This window comes from Anomaloglossus baeobatrachus, chromosome 2, assembly GCF_048569485.1.
Source record: "Anomaloglossus baeobatrachus isolate aAnoBae1 chromosome 2, aAnoBae1.hap1, whole genome shotgun sequence".
Lineage (NCBI taxonomy): Eukaryota > Metazoa > Chordata > Amphibia > Anura > Aromobatidae > Anomaloglossus > Anomaloglossus baeobatrachus.
The window spans coordinates 424593980-424610756 of NC_134354.1; the positions used below are offsets into that span (position 1 = coordinate 424593980).

The window sequence follows — 16777 nt, forward strand, 5'->3', positions numbered from 1 at the left end:
CCCCCTCCATCTACTGTGAACCTCATGGCTGATCGCAGCACAACATTAGTGGCCTTGAGTGATGTCACTGTCTCAGCCTCCATGTCGGCACTAAGCTCTTCTTTCTTACAGAAATCGTATCATATCAGTTCCTTTGCAAGCTACAGACATGGGATTCAGATGGAATCTGTTCCTGATCATGAAAATGGATCCACTCCTCATGCATGAATTTGTATACTTTTCAGTCATTCTAGTCTTTCCTCCAGGTGACTAGATCATGTCTCATGTTTAGTGTGGTCTCACCAAGTCAGCCCATACCAGAATACGGAATCACTAGCGAAGTCTGCCCCAGCGGTTCACAGGGTAAAGCACTCGTGCCTAGTTTTTTCTGCAGCTGCGTCAACGAATCTGTCTGTCTGTCCGGTTTTCTAGGCATCCTTCTGGGGTCCCATCAATGAGTTATCAAACCTCACAGAGCAGCTTGCATGTACGAGTAAGTAGATGTGTTTTTGTATTCTTATAGTGGACAGTTTTTAATATTGTGATAATCTCTCTATGGATCATGTCTGGATAAGCTGTTTCGCATTCAGAGGATCCACTGGCAAATCACTTCACTGGGCAAGTCTCAGAACTAGCGCCCCATTTTGTCGGTTCTTCCTTCATTTCACCTGAGAAAGATTATCCTACGTATGATTTCCTTTGGTTTCCTAGGTGGTTCACACTCTACTCCCTTTGGGAGAGATAATTTCCTTTTGTTCTGTTCTTCTCCTTGTCCTCTTGATCGGTCTAGGATATAATGTACCTGGTAAGAGTGCATTGTATAGCAGGATGGGGTACCTACTAAGGTATCCCATCCTGGTAATGATCCTCCTACCTTGTATATGATCCTCCTGTCTTGTATATATGTCCCTCATCGTGGTATAGCTCCCATCCTGCTATATACTCCCCATCCTGGCATATGGCCACATCCTGCTATATACCCCCATCCTGGTATATGGCCACATCATTCTACATAACCCATCTTGGCATATGGCCGCATCCTGTGGCACACACACACACACAAAAGAAGGGAATTTTGTTTACTTACCGTAAATTCCTTTTCTTCTAGCTCCAATTGGGAGACCCAGACAATTGGGTGTATAGGCTATGCCTCCGGAGGCCGCACAAAGTATTACACTAAAAGTGTAAAGCCCCTCCCCTTCTGCCTATACACCCCCCGTGCTCCCACGGGCTCCTCAGTTTTGGTGCAAAAGCAAGAAGGAGGAAAAGATTATAAACTGGTGTAAAGTAGATTCAATCCGAAGGAATATCGGAGAACTGAAACCATTCAACATGAACAACATGTGTACACAAAAAAACAGGGGCGGGCGCTGGGTCTCCCAATTGGAGCTAGAAGAAAAGGAATTTACGGTAAGTAAACAAAATTCCCTTCTTTGTCGCTCCATTGGGAGACCCAGACAATTGGGACGTCCAAAAGCAGTCCCTGGGTGGGTAAAATAATACCTCGTAAGAGAGCCGTAAAACGGCCTCTTCCTACAGGTGGGCAACCGCCGCCTGAAGGACTCGTCTACCTAGGCTGGCATCCGCCGAAGCATAGGTATGCACCTGATAGTGCTTCGTGAAAGTGTGCAGGCTCGACCAGGTAGCCGCCTGACACACCTGCTGAGCCGTAGCCTGGTGCCTCAAAGCCCAGGACGCGCCCACGGCTCTGGTAGAATGGGCCTTCAGCCCTGAGGGAACCGGAAGCCCAGCCGAACGGTAGGCTTCGAGAATTGGCTCCTTGATCCACCGAGCCAAGGTTGATTTGGAAGCCTGTGACCCTTTACGCTGGCCAGCGACAAGGACAAAGAGTGCATCCGAGCGGCGCAGGGGCGCCGTACGAGAAATGTAGAGTCTGAGTGCTCTCACCAGATCTAACAAGTGCAAATCCTTTTCACATTGGTGAACTGGATGAGGACAAAAAGAAGGTAAGGAGATATCCTGATTGAGATGAAAGGGGGATACCACCTTAGGGAGAAATTCCGGAACCGGACGCAAAACCACCTTGTCCTGGTGAAAAACCAGGAAAGGGGCTTTGCATGACAGCGCTGCTAGCTCAGACACTCTCCGAAGTGAAGTGACTGCTACCAGAAAAACCACTTTCTGCGAAAGGCGTGAGAGAGAAATATCTCTCATTGGCTCGAATGGTGGTTTCTGAAGAGCCAGCAGCACCCTGTTCAGATCCCAGGGTTCTAACGGCCGCTTGTAACGAGGAACGATGTGACAAACCCCCTGCAGGAACGTGCGTACCTGTGGAAGTCTGGCTAGGCGCTTCTGGAAAAACACAGAGCGCTGAGACTTGTCCCTTAAGGGAGCCGAGCGACAAACCCTTTTCCAGTCCAGATTGAAGGAAGGACAGAAAAGTGGGCAAGGCAAAAGGCCAGGGAGAAAAACCCTGAGCAGAGCACCACGACAGGAAAATTTTCCACGTCCTGTGGTAGATCTTGGCGGACGTTGGTTTCCTAGCCTGTCTCATAGTGGCAATGACCTCTTGAGATAATCCTGAAGACACTAGGATCCAGGACTCAATGGCCACACAGTCAGGTTGAGGGCCGCAGAATTCAGATGGAAAAACGGCCCTTGAGATAGCAAGTCTGGTCGGTCTGGTAGTGCCCACGGTTGGCCGACCGTGAGATGCCACAGATCCGGGTACCACGACCGCCTCGGCCAGTCTGGAGTGACGAGGATGACGCGGCGGCAGTCGGCCCTGATCTTGCGTAACACTCTGGGCAACAGTGCCAGCGGAGGAAACACATAAGGGAGCTGAAACTGCGACCAATCCTGAACTAAGGCGTCTGCCGCCAGAGCTCTGGGATCTTGAGACCGTGCCATGAACGTCGGTACCTTGTTGTTGTGCCGGGACGCCATGAGGTCGACGTCCGGCACCCCCCAGCGGCAACAGATCTCCTGAAACACGTCCGGGTGAAGGGACCATTCCCCTGCGTCCATGCCCTGGCGACTGAGAAAATCTGCTTCCCAGTTTTCCACGCCTGGAATGTGAACTGCAGAGATGGTGGAGGCCGTGGCTTCCACCCACATCAAAATCCGCCGGACTTCCTGGAAGGCTTGCCGACTGCGTGTGCCGCCTTGGTGGTTGATGTATGCCACCGCTGTGGAATTGTCCGACTGAATTCTGATCTGCTTGCCTTCCAGCCACTGCTGGAACGCTTTCAGGGCAAGATACACTGCCCGTATTTCCAGAACATTGATCTGAAGCGAGGACTCTTGCTGGGTCCACGTACCCTGAGCCCTGTGGTGGAGAAAAACCGCTCCCCACCCTGACAGACTCGCGTCCGTCGTGACCACCTCCCAGGATGGGGGTAGGAAGGATTTCCCCTTCGATAATGAAGTGGGAAGAAGCCACCACCGAAGGGAAGCTTTGGTCGCCTGAGAGAGGGAGACGTTCCTGTCGAGGGACGTCGGCTTCCTGTCCCATTTGCGTAGGATGTCCCATTGAAGAGGACGCAGGTGAAACTGCGCGAAAGGAACTGCCTCCATTGCTGCCACCATCTTCCCCAGGAAGTGCATGAGGCGCCTCAAGGGGTGTGACTGGCCTTGAAGGAGAGATTGTACCCCTGTCTGTAGTGACCGCTGCTTGATCAGCGGAAGCTTCACTATCGCTGAGAGGGTATGAAACTCCATGCCAAGGTATGTGAGCGATTGGGCCGGTGTCAGATTTGACTTTGGAAAATTGATGATCCACCCGAAACTCTGGAGAGTCTCCAGGGTAGCGTCGAGGCTGTGTTGGCATGCCTCTTGAGAGGGTGCCTTGATCAGGAGATCGTCCAAGTAAGGGATCACCGAGTGACCCTGAGAGTGGAGGACCGCTACTACAGTAGCCATAACCTTGGTGAAAACCCGTGGGGCTGTTGCCAGGCCGAACGGCAGTGCCACGAACTGCAGGTGTTCGTTTTCTATGGCGAAGCGCAAGAAGCGCTGGTGCTCTGGAGCAATCGGTACGTGGAGATAAGCATCTTTGATATCGATCGATGCAAGGAAATCTCCTTGGGACATTGAGGCGATGACGGAGCGGAGGGATTCCATCCGGAACCGCCTGGTCTTTACGTGTTTGTTGAGAAGTTTCAGATCCAGGACAGGACGGAAAGACCCGTCCTTCTTTGGGACCACAAACAAGTTGGAGTAAAAACCGTGGCCCTGTTGCTGAAGAAGAACAGGGACCACCACTCCTTCTGCCTTCAGAATGCCCAGCGCCTGCAGAAGAGCCTCGGCTCGCTCGGGAGGCGGGGATGACCTGAAGAATCGAGTCGGGGGACGAGAGGTGAACTCTATCTTGTAACCGTGAGACAGAATGTCTCTCACCCAACGGTCTTTTACCCGTGGCAGCCAGGCGTCGCAAAAGCGGGAGAGCCTGCCACCGACCGAAGATGCGGAGTGAGGAGGCCGAAAGTCATGAGGAAGCCGCTTTGGTAGCGGCACCTCCGGTGGCCTTTTTAGGACGTGACTTAGACCGCCATGCGTCAGAGTTCCTTTGATCTTTCTGAGGCCTTTTGGACGAGGAGAATTGGGACCTGCCCGCGCCCCGAAAGGACCGAAAGCTCGACTGCCCCTTCCTCTGTTGGGGTATGTTTGGTTTGGGCTGGGGTAAGGATGTATCCTTTCCCTTGGATTGTTTGATGATTTCATCCAAACGCTCGCCAAACAATCGGTCGCCAGAAATTGGCAAACTGGTTAAGCGCTTTTTGGAAACAGAATCTGCCTTCCATTCCCGTAGCCACAAGGCCCTGCGGAGTACCACCGAATTGGCGGCTGCAACCGCCGTACGGCTCGCAGAGTCCAGGACAGCATTAATAGCGTAAGACGCAAATGCCGACGTCTGAGTGGTTATGGACGCCACCTGTGGCGCGGACGTGCGTGTGGCTGCGTCAATTTGCGCTTGACCTGCTGAGATAGCTTGTAGCGCCCATACGGCTGCGAACGCTGGGGCAAAAGAAGCGCCGATAGCTTCATAGATGGATTTCAACCAAAGTTCCATCTGCCTGTCAGTGGCATCTTTGAGTGAAGCCCCATCTTCCACTGCAAGTATGGATCTAGCTGCCAGTCTGGAGATTGGAGGATCCACTTTGGGACACTGAGCCCAACTTTTGACCACGTCAGGGGGAAAAGGATAACGTGTATCCTTAAGGCGCTTAGAAAAACGCTTATCTGGACAAGCATGGTGATTCTGGACTGCCTCTCTGAAATCAGAGTGGTCCAGAAACATACTCTGTGTACGCTTGGGAAACCTGAAACGGAATTTCTCCTGCTGAGAAGCTGACTCCTCCACCGGAGGAGCTGAGGGAGAAATATCCAACATACGATTGATGGACGCAATAAGGTCGTTCACTATGGCGTCCCCGTCAGGAGTATCAAGATTGAGAGCGGCCTCAGGATCAGAATCCTGATCAGCTGTCTCCGCATCATCAACCAGAGATTCCCCCCTCTGAGACCCTGCACAATATGATGATGTCGAGGGAAAATCTAAGCGAGCTCGCTTAGTCGGTCTGGGGCTGGGGTCTGTGTCAGAACCCTCGGCCTGGGATCCATGAGATACCCCGGGAGGACATTGTTGGTCCAGTTGAGGTGGGCCAGGGAACAAAGATTCAACAGAGTCCCTGTGCTGAGATACCGGCCTGGACTGCAAGGCTTCTAGTATCTTAGCCATAGTCTCAGAGAGTTTTGCAAACTCTGTCCCCGTCACATGAACAGTGTTAGCAGGTGGCTCCCCCTGGGCCCCTCTTAGCAAAGGCTCCGGCTGAGTAAGTGCCACAGGGGCCGAACAGTGCACACAATGAGGGTCAGTGGAACCTGCCGGTAGCGGGGTCGTACATGCGGCGCAGGCAACATAATAAGCCTGTGTTTTGGCACCCCTGCCTTTCGTGGGCGCCATGCTATTATCTTCCCTGAGTAACACAATAGGGTATATAGCCAGAAATCAACTGTGCACCATACAGTGTAAAACATATATACCATAAACATATAATGTTACACTACTGCACAATGGGGCTAGCACCACAGGTGCTGCTTACCACCCGCTTAAAGCGGTTGTGAGGCCACCAGAGTCCCTGCCTGGGTCTCCCAGACTTTGTCCCCCTCTGCAGCGTCCGAGGAGCTGACAGGAATGGCTGCCGGCGTCCTGAGGAGAGGAGGGAGCCGTGGGCGTGACCCAGAAAGTGCGGGAACTGGTGCCCGCACTGTGCACAGTGAGAGGGGTGGAGTATGCAAAGCATGCTCCAGCCCTCAGTGCTGCTCGTTCTGTGCAGCGTCCCGCACTTCCCCTGCCTGTCAGGGCTGTGGGCGGGAGGAAAGGAAACTAGGCCGCAAAAAGCCGGGGACTTTAGTAATAAACGCGGCCGCCGTAAAAGCGCGGCCGGCGTGAAAGTCCCCGGCGCACTACAAGTCCCAGCCGCGCCGCAGTGTTTCCATGGCCGCGGCGGTCAGTGCGGCAGTCCCTATACATAAACACACTCAGCAACGCTGAGTGTGTAATGGCACATATTAACCCGGTCAGCGCCGTGGTCCCCGGTGCACTAGCACACCCAGCAAAGCTGGAGTGTTGCTGTGCGCTGTCCCCACAGGGATACAGAGTACCTCCAAGTAGCAGGGCCATGTCCCTGAACGATACCCGGCTCCTATCCAGCAGGCTCCACAGGAGTTGTGGATGAAGCACGGTCTCAGTGCCTGGAGACCGATAGGATCCCACTTCACCCAGAGCCCTGAGGGGGATGGGGAAGGAAAGCAGCATGTGGGCTCCAGCCTCCGTACCCGCAATGGATACCTCAACCTTAACAACACCGCCGACAAGAGTGGGGTGAGAAGGGAGCATGCTGGGGGCTCTATATGGGCCCACTTTTCTTCCATCCGACATGGTCAGCAGCTGCTGCTGACCAATCTGTGGAGCTGTGCTGTGCATGTCTGCCTCCTTCGCACAAAGCAAAAAACTGAGGAGCCCGTGGGAGCACGGGGGGTGTATAGGCAGAAGGGGAGGGGCTTTACACTTTTAGTGTAATACTTTGTGCGGCCTCCGGAGGCATAGCCTATACACCCAATTGTCTGGGTCTCCCAATGGAGCGACAAAGAAAATAAATAAATAAATAAAAAGTTTATACTCACCTTTCCTCGCTCCTCCACCAGTCTGTGCCAGCTGCAGCGCCACTGACCTGTGTGGAGCCGGCCACGATCCTTGCAGCATCGCTCGCCCTCCTGTCTGCCGGCCGCGGCTGTGTGTGGACAAGTGCGCACAGCGATGACGGAGACTAGCAGTGCACACAGCGATGACATCATGGCTGTGCGCACGTGTCCACACAGCCGCGGCCAGCAGACAGAAGGACATTGCGATGCTGCAGGGATTGTGGCCGGTGAGTATACCAATTCACTGCACCCCGCGCTGATGATGATGCGCGGGGGGTAGTGAATACAGCCACACATTATCACTCCAGGCTGTAGTTGCCAGGGGTTATCATGCAAGCTGGCTGTTTAGTATGCCCGCATCCCCCGCCCATCTCGCCCACCTATCAGCGCCGGCTTCAGAGCTGAGAGTGATGCGCGGGATGAAAGGCGTGCATATAAAATTAGCGAGCCCACGTGGTCACGGCAGGCGCTGCTACAGCCTGCTCGTGTCGCCGATGACCCGCTCCACTGCAGCACCCTCATTCCCCGCAGCCCTACATTCACACTAAGACGCACCCGCCCCCACTTTCCCCCCAACATTTGGGTGAAAAGAAGGGAATTTTGTTACTTACCGTAAATTCCTTTTCTTCTAGCTCTTATTGGGAGACCCAGACGATTGGGGTATAGCTACTGCCCTCCGGAGGCCACACAAAGCACTACACTAAAAAGTGCAAGGCCCCTCCCCTTCTGGCTATACCCCCCCGTGGTATCACGGGTTCTCCAGTTTTAGTGCCAAAGCAAGAAGGAGGAAGCCAATAACTGGTTTAAACAAATTAACTCCGAATAACGTCGGAGAACTGAAAAACCGTTCAACATGAACAACATGTGTACCCGCAAACAACCAAGAAATCCCGAAGGACAACAGGGCGGGTGCTGGGTCTCCCAATAAGAGCTAGAAGAAAAGGAATTTACGGTAAGTAACAAAATTCCCTTCTTCTTCAGCGCTCTATTGGGAGACCCAGACGATTGGGACGTCCAAAAGCTGTCCCTGGGTGGGTAAAGAGATACCTCATGTTAGAGCTGCAAAACAGCCCTCCCCTACGGGGATGTCACTGCCGCCTGCAGGACTCTTCTACCTAAGCTGGCATCCGCCGAAGCATAGGTATGCACCTGATAATGTTTGGTGAAAGTGTGCAGACTCGACCAGGTAGCTGCCTGGCACACCTGTTGAGCCGAAGCCTGGTGTCGTAGCGCCCAGGACGCACCCACGGCTCTGGTTGAATGGGCTTTCAGCCCTGAAAGAACCGGAAGCCCTGCAGAACGGTAGGCTTCCAGAATTGGTTCTTTGATCCATCGAGCCAGGGTGGCTTTAGAAGCCTGCAACCTCTTGCGCGTACCAGCGACAAGGGCATCGGAACGGCGTATGGGCGCCGTGCGGGAAATGTAGATTCTGAGTGCTCTCACCAGATCTAGCAAACGTAAACATTCTCATACCGGTGAACCGGATGAGTGCAAAAGGACGGTAAGGAGATATCCTGATTAAGATGAAACGAGGATACGACCTTAGGGAGAAACTCCGGAATGATGCGCAGCACTACCTTGTCCTGGTGAAACACCAGGAAGGGAGCCTTGGATGACAGAGCTGCCAGCTCAGACACTCGCCGAAGCGATGTGATCGCAACGAGAAACGCCACCGTCTGTGACAGGCGAGAAAAGGAAACTTCCTTCAGAGGCTCGAAAGCGGCTTCTGGAGAGGAACTAGAGCCCTGTTCCGATCCCATGGATCTAACGGCCGCTTGTACGGGGGTACGATATGACAAACCCCCTGCGGGAACGTGCGCACCTTAGAAAGACGTGCTAGACGCTTCTGAAAAAACACGGATAGTGCTGAGACTTGCCCTTTGAGGGAGTCTAGCGACAAGCCCTTTTCTAACTCCTATTGTAGGAAGGAAAGAAAAGTAGGCAATGCAAATGGCCAGGGAGACACTCCCTGAGTAGAGCACCAGATTAAGAAAATCTTCCACGTTCTGTGGTAGATCTTAGCAGACGTGGGCTTCCTAGCCTGTCTCATGGTGGCAACGACCCCTTGGGATAATCCTGAAGACGCTAGGATCCAGGACACAAAGGCCACACAGTCAGGTTCAGGGCCGCAGAATTCCGATGTAGAAAACGGCCCTTGAGACAGTAAGTCTGGTCGGTCTGGTAGTGACCCCGGTCGGCCGACCGTGAGCTGCCACAGATCCGGGTACCACGATCTCCTCGGTCAGTCTGGTGCGACGAGTATAACGCGGCTGCAATCGGATCTGATTTTTGCGCAGTACTCTGGGCAAGAGTGCCAGAGGTGGAAACACATATGTGAGCCGGAACTGCGACCAATCTTGCACTAAGGCGTCTGCCGCCAGAGCTCTGTGATCGCGCGATCGTGCCATAAATGCCGGGACCTTGTTGGTGTGCCGAGACGCCATTAGGTCGACGTCCGGCACCCCCCAGCGGCAACAGATTTCCTGAAACACGTCCGGGTGAAGGGACCATTCCCCCGCGTCCATGCCCTGGCGACTGAGGAAGTCTGCTTCCCAGTTTTCTACGCCCGGGATGTGAACTGCGGATATGGTGGATGCTGTGTCCTCCACCCACATGAGGATTCGCCGGACTTCCTGGAAGGCTGCTGACTGCGTGTCCCTCCTTGGTGGTTGATGTATGCCACCGCTGTGGAGATGTCCGACTGGATTCGGATCTGCTCTCTTTCTAGCCACTTCTGGAAAGCTAATAGGGTAAGATACCCTGCCCCGATTTCCAGAACATCGATCTGAAGGGTGGACTCCTGCTGAGTCCACGTCCCCTGAGCCATGTGGCGGAGACAAACTGCTCCCCACCCTGACAGACTCGTATCTGTCGTGACCACTGCCCAGGATGGGGGCTATGACAATGAGGTGGGAATAAGCCACTATTGCAGAGAGTCCTCGGCCGTCAGGGAAAGGGAGACTTCCCGTCCAGGGAGGTTGACTGCCCATCCCATTGGCGGAGAATGTCCCATTGCCGTTGGCGCAGATGAAACTGCGCAAAGAGAACTGCCTCGATGGCTGCCACCATCTTCCTTAGGAAGTGCATGAGGCGCCTTAAGGGGTGCGACTGGCCTTGAAGGAGAGACTGCACCTCTGTCTGCAGTGAACGCTGCTGGTTCAGCGGAAGCTTCACTACGGCTGATAGAGTATGAAACTCCATGCCGAGATACGTTAGTGATTGAGTCGGAGACAGATTTGACCTTGCCAAATTGATGATCCACCCGAAAGTCTGGAGAGTCTCCAGCGTAACATTCAGGCTGCGTTGGCATGCCTCGAGGGAGGGTGCTTTGACGAGTAGATCGTCCCAGTACGGGATCAATCCACCCGAAAGTCTGGTGAACACCCGTGGGGCTGTCGCCAGACTGAATGGCAGAGCTACGAACTGAAGATGTTCGTCTCCTATCACAAAACGTAGAAAACGTTGGTGCTCCGTAGCAATTGGCACGTGGAGATAGGCATCTTTGATGTCTGTTGAGGCAAGGAAGTCTCCTCGAGACATTGAGGCAATGACGGATCGGAGGGAGCCCATCCGGAACCGTCTGGCGTTCGCATGCTCGTTGAGCAGTTTCAGGACCAGAACAGGACGGAAGGAACCGTCCATTTTTGGAGCCCCAAAGAGATTGGAGTACAAACCCTCGCCCTCGTTCCTGAGGGGGGACAGGGATCACCACTCCTTCTGCTCTTAGAGCGTCCACCGCCTGCAGCAGGGCATCTGCTCGGTGGAGAGGTGGGGCCTTTCTGAAGAATGGAGTCGGAGGACGAGAACAGAACACTGTCCTGTGCACGTGAGCACAATGTCCGTCACCCACCGGTCTGTGACCTGTGGCAGCTAAATGTTGCCAAAGGCGGGGGAGTCTGCCATCAACCGCGGATGCGGAGAGAGAGAGAGAGCTGAGAGTCCTGAGGAGACCGCCTTGGTAGCGGTTCCTCCGACTGCCTTCCTTGGGCGAGATTGAGCCCGGCCGGAATCTGAGCCCGTCTGAGGTTTTGTAGCCCTTTTGCACGAGGACAATTGGGACCTGCCGGAGCTTGGGAAGGACCGAAACCTCGACTGTACTTTTAGGACAGTATTAACAGGGTAAGTCGCAGTGCAGACATTGCGGGGTTACGGACGCCTCTGCGGTACAGATGTCCCTGCTCAAGGTCAGCTGCGCAAGAACAGCTGAAAAGGTTAGGTTGCCAATACGGCTGTGGATGCCGGAGCAACCGACACGCCGATAGCCTCCTAGACAGATTTCAACCAGAGTCCATCTGTCTGTGAATGGCATCTTTAAGTGAAGCCCCATCTCCAGTGCAACTATGGCTCTATATGCAAGCCTGGAGATTGGAGAATCCACCTTTGGACCCTGAGTCCAGCGCTGACCACGTCAGGGGAAAAGGGATAACGTGTATCCTAAAAACGTTTGGAGAAGACGCTTATCTGGTAAGCGTGGTGTTCCTGGACTGCTTCTCTGAAGTCAGCGTGGCCAGAAAAATACTCAATATCTGCGTGAGATACTGAAAAGGAACTTCTCCTGTTCGTCTCCTATCTCCACTGGGGGAGCTGAGGGAGAAAGATCCAACCTTCCATTGATGGACGGTATAGGATCATTCCGTATGGCGTTACCACCCGGTGTATCCGGATTGAGAGCGATGTCAGTATCAAAGCCCTGAAGATCTGCCCTTTTGGTCAAGTAGATTGCCCATGGGTGCAAGTCTCTATATTATGACTACTCCGTCCCTGTCCATGGACAGGGTTGACAGGAGGTTTCTTTGGCCACAACTAGTAGAGCCCCGGCAGACGAAGTGCTAGAGACCCCGGCAGACGACGTGCAACAGGGGAGCATGCACACAATGGGACGGTGTCATGAACAGCATCCCATGTAGTAAAAACAGCACTGAAATCTGTGTTGCTTTTTTGCCGCTGCCGACTAGCTATCTAGAAGTATATAGCCAAGATTGGTGACCGTACATTGCAATGTATAGCATACAGGCATAAAGTACAAAAGACCACTGCAGCACAAGCAATACAAGCAGCATAGAAGCCTGTGCCCTGGCACCCCTGCTCTTCTGCTGCTGCATACTAGTCATCTAGGGGAATATAGCCCAGAAGAGTGACCATACAGTGCAATGTATAGCATACAAGCACAAGTACAAATGAGCACTGCAGCACATGCAAAACAAGCAGCATAGAAGCCTGTGCCCTGGCACCCCAGCTCTTCTGCTGCTGTAGACTAGTCATCTCGGGGAATATGGCCCAGAAGAGTGACCATACAGTGCTATGTATAGCATACAAGCACAAGTACAAATGCACACTGCAGCCCATGCAATACAAGCAGCATAGAAAAAAACCTGTGCCCCAGCACCCTTGGTTTTCTGCTGCTGTAGTCTAGCCATTCCAGGAGAATATAGCTAAGACTAGCGACTGTACAGTGCAATGTATAGCATATAAGCATAAACACAAATGAACACCTCAGTCGTGCAATACAAGCAGCCTAGAAAGCCTGTGCCTTAGCACACCTGCTTTCCTGCTGCTGATGTGTCGCTCCCCCAGCGGGCATATAGCGACCTATGCAGTAAAAAACAACACATGTACACACTGCAGTTATATCGTGGTCAGCACTATGTGTGCCTCTTACCGCCCGCCTATAAGCGGGTGTATGATCGCCACCGTCCTGCCTTGGTGCCGAAAGTCCGAGCTCGGACTCAGTAATGGCTGCCGGCTTCTTCCCCAGCTCGTGTGAGGAGGGGCGGGCCGTGGGCGTGCCCCCAAGGCAGAGCGGGAATCCGGCGTCCGACAGTGTGCAGTGAGAGGGCTGGAGCATGTAAAAAGGCTCCAGCCCTCGGCGCTGCTGAATGCTCAGCGTCTGTCCCCTTCCCTGAGTGACAGGGAGGGGGCGGGAACGAAGCGGCACTAGGCCGCAGAAGCCGGGGACTGGATTTATAAGCGCCGCCGCCGTAAAAGCGCGGTCGGCGCCCAGTCCCCGGCGAACTACAAGTCCCAGCCGCGCCGCCGCTCCCGGAGCGTCCGGCGCGGTAGTTCCCAAAACACAAAGTCACTCAGCAAAGCTGCAGTGACTGTAACCCTTTACTGTCCCCGGCGCACTAGCACACCCAGCAAGTCTGGAGTGTGCTGTGCCTGTGTGTACGGGGACACAGAGTACCTGTAATGGTGCAGGGCCATGTCCCTGAACGGTACTCCAGCTCCGTATCCAGCAGGTTCAAATGGGTCTGTGGATGGAGCCCGGCGTCAGAGCTTTGAGGCCGGCAGGATCCCACTTCCTCAGAGCCCCTCAGGGGGATGTGGAAGGAAAGCAGCATGTGGGCTCCAGCCTCCGTACCAGCAATAGGTACCTCAACCTTACAACACCATCCACGGGTGAGAAGGGAGCATGCTGGGGGCCCTATATGGGCCCTCTTTTCTTCCATCCGAAATAGTCAGCAGCTACTGCTGACTAAAATCTGTGGAGCTATGCGTGGATGTCTGACCTCCTTCGCACAAAGCTTGAAAACTGGAGAACCCGTGATACCACGGGGGGGTATAGCCAGAAGGGGAGGGGCCTTGCACTTTTTAGTGTAGTGCTTTGTGTGGCCTCCGGAGGGCAGTAGCTATACCCCAATCGTCTGGGTCTCCCAATAGAGCGCTGAAGAAAAAAGTGCATCTTATAGTCCGAAAAATATGGTAGTACTTTATACTGTAAACTTCTAAGGTTCCTCCCCCTCACCACCCCATCCGTTTTTTTTAGCTATGGATGATGGTAGATGATTATAGCTTGGAAATAGTAATATATTGTTTGTAGCACATGAATGGAACACTTTCCCCCACCCCCATTTTGTATACTTATGTTGCAGTATCATTTCTAATATATTTCCTTCCAATCTGATGCACTCAGCACATTTTAAAGAATAATCGCCGTCTTCTTACCTCTAGTTATATTCTCTCCCTGGTTAAGTTGTGCAAACAGTTGTGAACGAGCTTCAGAATCATCACTTGGAGCTGAGGCTGACGCTGGAGCTGGAGGAGGAGGTGGAGGTGGTCCTCCAGGTGGTGGAGGAGGAGGCCCAGCTCTGGGGGCACATGGAGCACTTGGTGCAGAAGTAGAAGGTCCAGCCTTTGGCCCCTAATGAAAAAGCAAAGAAAATACACAATTTTTAAGTGATCAAATAAAGAACTTTTTAAATATATTACTAAGAGTACAAATATAAAGAAAATCTAAAATGACACTTACAGTCTTTCTCCAACTTAAGCCTGTTGTATGATGCTCCTTGATGTAGGCCTGCAGCTCGGTCCAGATACTCAGATATGAGCGGACCCAGTCAACATGTTTCTTATCACTGTCAGAAACCCAGAATGTTAACCAATATATTACTTGTGTTTCTATGTGTGTAAAGTGCTGTGAACATAGCTGATCACTTTTATAACTTACACATCTTTGTATTCCTTTAAGACTCTGTTGGTGTAAAACGTAGCTGCATCAGTCATTTCCTTCACATACGGACCAGGCTTGGGAGCCTGAAAAGTGGAGAAGAAAAAAAACATCACAAATGTAGAAAATCAATCCATAGTTAAGTGGCAATGCGGATAACGGTATTGTTCAATAAAAAAAAAACAAAAAAAAAAACACATTACAGAATATTTCAGACTCTACCCAAGCTTAAGGGAAGCTGTCAAGTGATTCATACTGCCCGAGCTGCAGGCAACATGAATTACTGCCTGGCGTTGCCATTGCAGCTAGGTGTATATTTCAACAATTACAGCAACAATAAGGCTGCTTTCACACATCCGGCTTTTGCAATGCGGCACAATCCGGCACTTTGCAGGAAAACCGCAACCGGGTTTTTTTTGCTGCCGGTTGCGTTTTTCCTGCATAGACTTTAATTAGTGCCGCATTGTGCCGCATGGGCTTGCGTTCGGTCCGGTTTTTGCCGCATGCGGTAGATTTAGCCGATGCGGCGGCCGGAACGTTCCCTGGCACGTTTTTTGCTCCGGCAAAAAAAACCGCATTGCGCCGCATCCGGCCGATGCGGCACTTTTCCCAATGCATCCCTATGGATGCCGGATGCGGCAAAAACCGCATCCGGCCGCCGCATGCGGTTTTTGCCACTGCGCATGCTCAGTAGCATGCCGCAAGCGGCAAAAACCGGACCTGCCGCATGTAAAAAACTTATGCAAAGGATGCGGTGTTTTCACCGCATCCGTTGCATAGGCTTCACAGCCGGATTGAGCCGCACTGCTCAAACCGGATGTGTGAAAGCAGCCTAAGGCAACAGTTTTAACCTGCCCAGGCTAAAGGGTCTACAGCACTGGCAGGATACAGCAAAGCCCCCCAATAAAGAGGGAGGCATCACAGGTGCAAAACATGGATGGGGCGCCATTCACACATGTAGGTGCAGTGTGTTTGGCTTACAGTCTATTAGTGACACCCATACCATTAGACTAGGTGGGCTGCCCAACACTATATAAGTGCACAGGACCTCATTGCCGACGCGTGTGTATGACGTAGGATGCGTCATGCACCGTGGCTTCAGAATAAGGAAGACCAAGATGGCCGAAAGAGAAGGCACCGGAGAACGGCGCCACCCATCAGACTGTTGTGCACTGGAGCGACCGTTAGGTGAGTATTATAAAGTGTTTATGTTCTACACAGCAGCCTGGGCTCTTTTATACAGCATGTTAGGCTATGTGCGCACGTTGCATAATTGCATGCAGTTACGCTGCGATCTGCACCGCAGCGTAACTGCGTCCCTTGCATAATCTATGGAGATTGTGCAGGAGATGTGCGCACGTGGCGTATTAGAGCGCAGCGCTTCGGCTGCTGCCCGAAGCGCGCGTTTTAAGAAGTGACATGTCACTTTTCGTGCGCTCTGCATGCAGTCCCTGCTCTGTCTATGGGAGGGGCTGGGAGGGGCTACATGCAGAGCGCATGAAATCGGCTGTTTCTGTAGCGATTTGAGGCGCACGTGTACTGTTCAAATCGCTGCAGAAATTTCTGCAGGGCCAGTACGCAACGTGCGCACATAGCCTTAGAATGCTGTATATAAGAGCCCAGTGGTGGTTGCCGCAGCATATAGGCCAAAAAAGTGGTGATAGGTTCCCTTTAAGCTAATAAAATAAATACATGGCAGGGGGACAAAAACCAACTTCAATATAAAAATGTTTGCTACCTCCATAAATCCTACTGATCTGAAGAATAATGTCACCAGGTAATTTTTACTGTACAAGGAACGGCATGCAAACTATGGTGTAAAATTTTTCTTTTTTTTTTTTTAACACCTTACAATTTATGGTAAAATGAATGGTGCAATTCAAATCTACATCTTGCCTTACAAAAAGAAGGGAATTTTGTTTACTTACCGTAAATTCCTTTTCTTCTAGCTCCAATTGGGAGACCCAGACAATTGGGGTGTATAGCTACTGCCTCCGGAGGCCACACAAAGCATTACACTTTAAAAAGTGTAACCCCTCCCCTCTGCCTATACACCCTCCCGTGCATCACGGGCCCATCAGTTTTGGTGCCAAAGCAGGAAGGAGGAAACTTATAAATTGGTCTAAGGTAAAACTCAATCCGAAGGAGGTTCGGAGAACTGAAACCATGAACCAAATAACAATT

At 52.4% G+C, this 16777-nt stretch overlaps 1 protein-coding gene across 2 annotated transcripts in view; it reads right to left on the reverse strand.

The window, feature by feature from the left end:
* The window catches only part of CAP1 (cyclase associated actin cytoskeleton regulatory protein 1), a 98324-nt gene that overhangs the window by 56261 nt on the left and 25286 nt on the right, over positions 1 to 16777 (reverse strand). For both annotated transcript variants that reach the window (XM_075336208.1, XM_075336209.1), the window contains exons 6-8: positions 14594 to 14679; positions 14396 to 14501; positions 14092 to 14287 (exon numbers count right to left, since the gene is read on the reverse strand). In XM_075336208.1, coding sequence (XP_075192323.1) covers positions 14092 to 14287; positions 14396 to 14501; positions 14594 to 14679 — 388 coding nt within the window. The remainder of the gene's footprint in view (positions 1 to 14091; positions 14288 to 14395; positions 14502 to 14593; positions 14680 to 16777) is intronic.